Raw genomic sequence first — 3,429 nt, 5'->3', positions numbered from 1 at the left:
CCGTGACACATATAGTCTTGATAAGCACACGCCCCCCCCACACACACACACACATGCACACACACACACACATCATATAGAGTGAAGCAGTCATGTTTTTGTTCTCAACAATTGTGCCAGTACTTGTTTATTTCCCGTTTGCTGCTCCCCATCAAGTTGGGAAATTGTTTTTTTTAGTTTAGAAAATTGTCGTGAAATCCTTTACAAATGTCGACCGCTGTGAAACAAGTAAATGTGAAGCGTGCTGACAAAATGAGTTACTTCTCGGATTCAGGCCTTAAGGAAATAGATACATCACACTTATAGGTGAAGTTTTTACAATATATAGGAAATAGATACATCACACTTATAGGTGAAGTTTTTACAATATATAGGAAATAGATACATCACACTTATAGGTGAAGTTTTTACAATTTATAGGAAATAGATACATCACACTTATAGGTGAAGTTTTTACAATTTATAGGAAATAGATACATCACACTTATAGGTGAAGTTTTTACAATATATAGGAAATAGATACATCACACTTATAGGTGAAGTTTTTACAATTTATAGGAAATAGATACATCACACTTATAGGTGAAGTTTTTACAATTTATAGGAAATAGATACATCACACTTATAGGTGAAGTTTTTACAATATATAGGAAATAGATACATCACACTTATAGGTGAAATTTTTACAATATATAGGAAATAGATACATCACACTTTTAGGTGAAGTTTTTTACAATTTATAAGTTTGAAATATAAGGAGTGTTATACTTAAAGAATATGGCATTTATAGAAAATTTACAAATTTGACCCTATAGTGTCAATTTTTGGTCAATATCTCCATTTGTGGACTGCGAGAAGTAACTCATTTTGTCAGCACGCCTCACAAAAGGACATGAACCCTTTCAAGTGTGGACAACTAGTAGAGTAGCTTGTGGTGTCCGGGGAATTATCATTCCATCATGTTGTGTTGGAAAATGCTTGAGAACAGGCAAACCAGGCCAGCAAAGGCCTTGAACAGTTTCAGAGATTAGATATTAGAAAGGAAGTAGAGCTCATTTGTGGGTGTCAAGGAGTTGAAATATTTGGAAATACACAAAAAAAGGCTGGATAGATGAATGAAATAACGACGCAAATTACCAAGATTAAATCGGCTATGACACCACAAAACGAAAATAAAGGTCGATTTAATTTGGCGTAGACAGTAGGAGGGTTAAGGTGGTATCAACAGTTATAAATGTGAGTCGCTTTGTATGACTTTGACAGCTGTTTCCTTGTCTCTCTCTCTATGTACAACTCTCTCTATGTACAACTCTCTCCATGTACAACATTTCCTTGTCTCTCTCTCTATGTACAACTCTCTCCATGTACAACATTTCCTTGTCTCTCTCTCTATGTACAACATTTCCTTGTCTCTCTCTCTATGTACAACTCTCTCTATGTACAACATTTCCATGTCTCTCTCTCTATGTACAACTCTCTCCATGTACAACATTTCCTTGTCTCTCTCTCTATGTACAACAGTTCCTTGTCTCTCTCTCTCTATGTACATTTCCTTGTCTCTCTCTCTATGTACAACATTTCCTTGTCTCTCTCTCTATGAACATTTCCTTGTCTCTCTCTCTATGTACAACTCTCTCTATGTACAACATTTCCTTGTCTCTCTCTCTCTATGTACAACATTTCCTTGTCTCTCTCTCTATGTACAACTCTCTCTATGTACAACATTTCCTTGTCTCTCTCTCTATGTACAACATTTCCTTGTCTTTCTCTCTATGTACAACATTTCCTTGTCTCTCTCTCTATGTACAACTCTCTCTATGTACATTTCTTTGTCCCTCTCTCTATGTACAACATTTCCTTGTCTCTCTCTCTATGTACAACATTTCTTTGTGCCTCTCTCTATGTACAACATTTCCTTGTCTCTCTCTCTATGTACAACTCTCTCTATGTACAACATTTCCTTGTCTCTCTCTCTATGTACAACATTTCCTTGTCTCTCTCTCTATGTACAACATTTCTTTGTCCCTCTCTCTATGTACAACTCTCTCTATGTACAACATTTCCTTGTCTCTCTCTCTATGTACAACTCTCTCTATGTACAACATTTCCTTGTCTCTCTCTCTATGTACAACATTTCCTTGTCTCTCTCTCTATGTACAACATTTCCTTGTCTCTCTCTCAATGTACAACATTTCCTTGTCTCTCTCTCTCTATGTACAACATTTCTTTGTCTCTCTCTCTATGTACAACATTTCCTTGTCTCTCTCTCTATGTACAGCTCTCTCTATGTACAACATTTCTTTGTCCCTCTCTCTATGTACAACATTTCTTTGTCCCTCTCTCTATGTACAACATTTCTTTGTCTCTCTCTCTCTATGTACAACTCTCTATGTACAACATTTCTTTGTCTCTCTCTCTCTATGTACAACATTTCTTTGTCCCTCTCTCTATGTACAACTCTCTCTATGTACAACATTTCTTTGTCTCTCTCTCTCTCTATGTACAACTCTCTCTATGTACAACATTTCTTTGTCCCTCTCTCTATGTACAACATTTCCTTGTCTCTCTCTCTATGTACAACATTTCCTTGTCTCTCTCTCTATGTACAACATTTCCTTGTCTCTCTCTCTATGTACAACTCTCTCTATGTACAACATTTCTTTGTCTCTCTCTCTATGTACAACATTTCTTTGTCCCTCTCTCTATGTACAACTCTCTCTATGTACAACATTTCTTTGTCCCTCTCTCTATGTACAACACTGACAACTGTTTCCTTGTCTCTCTCTCAGATGGACATTAAGGTGGTGTCCACACAGAACGCCCTGCACTTTTTCAGCAAAGACGAGCTGGATGTGCCTGTCTTGACGGACAAAGACGAATGGGAGGTGAGTGTTGTTGCTATAATTAGATTAGAACACGATGACACGATGCATGGGACACAAAATTAGGTGTAGTAGGAGTTTTGTTTGTTTTAGTAGAGGTTTTACAGCGCTCGCAACTGCATAAGGTCATATGAGCGCCAAGGGCTGGATGTTGATAGAGAAGTCCTTTCGGGAAATCAACCTTACTTTGCTCACCTCTCTAGCTTCAACAGCACAAAGTCTGCTTCAACTATCAAGGCACCCCAGATATAGAAGTTCACAAGAGAGTGACAAACATACAAAAGAAGTAGAGGAAAAATGACAATAGTAAGGATGAGGAAAGAAAAAGCAGCAGTTCCTTGTTGCATTTCAGACACAGTTATGAGCTTGACATTGATGAATCGGCCCATTTACAATTACAATTCTACTGTGCATAAGAACATGGTTAATGTCCCCCCTCTGGGAATGGCCTAAAGACAACTTCAGTCAGTAACCCCGTCCCGAGGGGTAGTGTGGCAAGACTGGGAGGGGCTTAAAGAGTGACGCCAAAGTTGACACTTGTCACTGG

At 37.9% G+C, this 3,429-nt stretch overlaps 1 protein-coding gene across 7 annotated transcripts in view; it reads left to right on the top strand.

Moving 5' to 3' along the window:
- Positions 1–3,429, top strand: part of LOC101860265 — a 25,632-nt gene that overhangs the window by 10,203 nt on the left and 12,000 nt on the right. For all 7 annotated transcript variants that reach the window (XR_004858808.1, XM_013085309.2, XM_013085308.2 and 4 more), the window contains exon 7: positions 2,790–2,885. Coding sequence is in view for 6 of the 7 variants with exons in the window: in XM_013085309.2 (XP_012940763.1) it covers positions 2,790–2,885 (96 nt within the window). In the remaining variant the exon portion in view is untranslated. The remainder of the gene's footprint in view (positions 1–2,789; positions 2,886–3,429) is intronic.

The sequence above is a fragment of the Aplysia californica genome, unplaced genomic scaffold (assembly GCF_000002075.1).
Source record: "Aplysia californica isolate F4 #8 unplaced genomic scaffold, AplCal3.0 scaffold00364, whole genome shotgun sequence".
NCBI classification, from domain to species: Eukaryota; Metazoa; Mollusca; class Gastropoda; order Aplysiida; family Aplysiidae; genus Aplysia; species Aplysia californica.
Note: the sequence above shows the minus strand (reverse complement) of the source record. Positions and strands in the feature narration are given on the sequence as shown.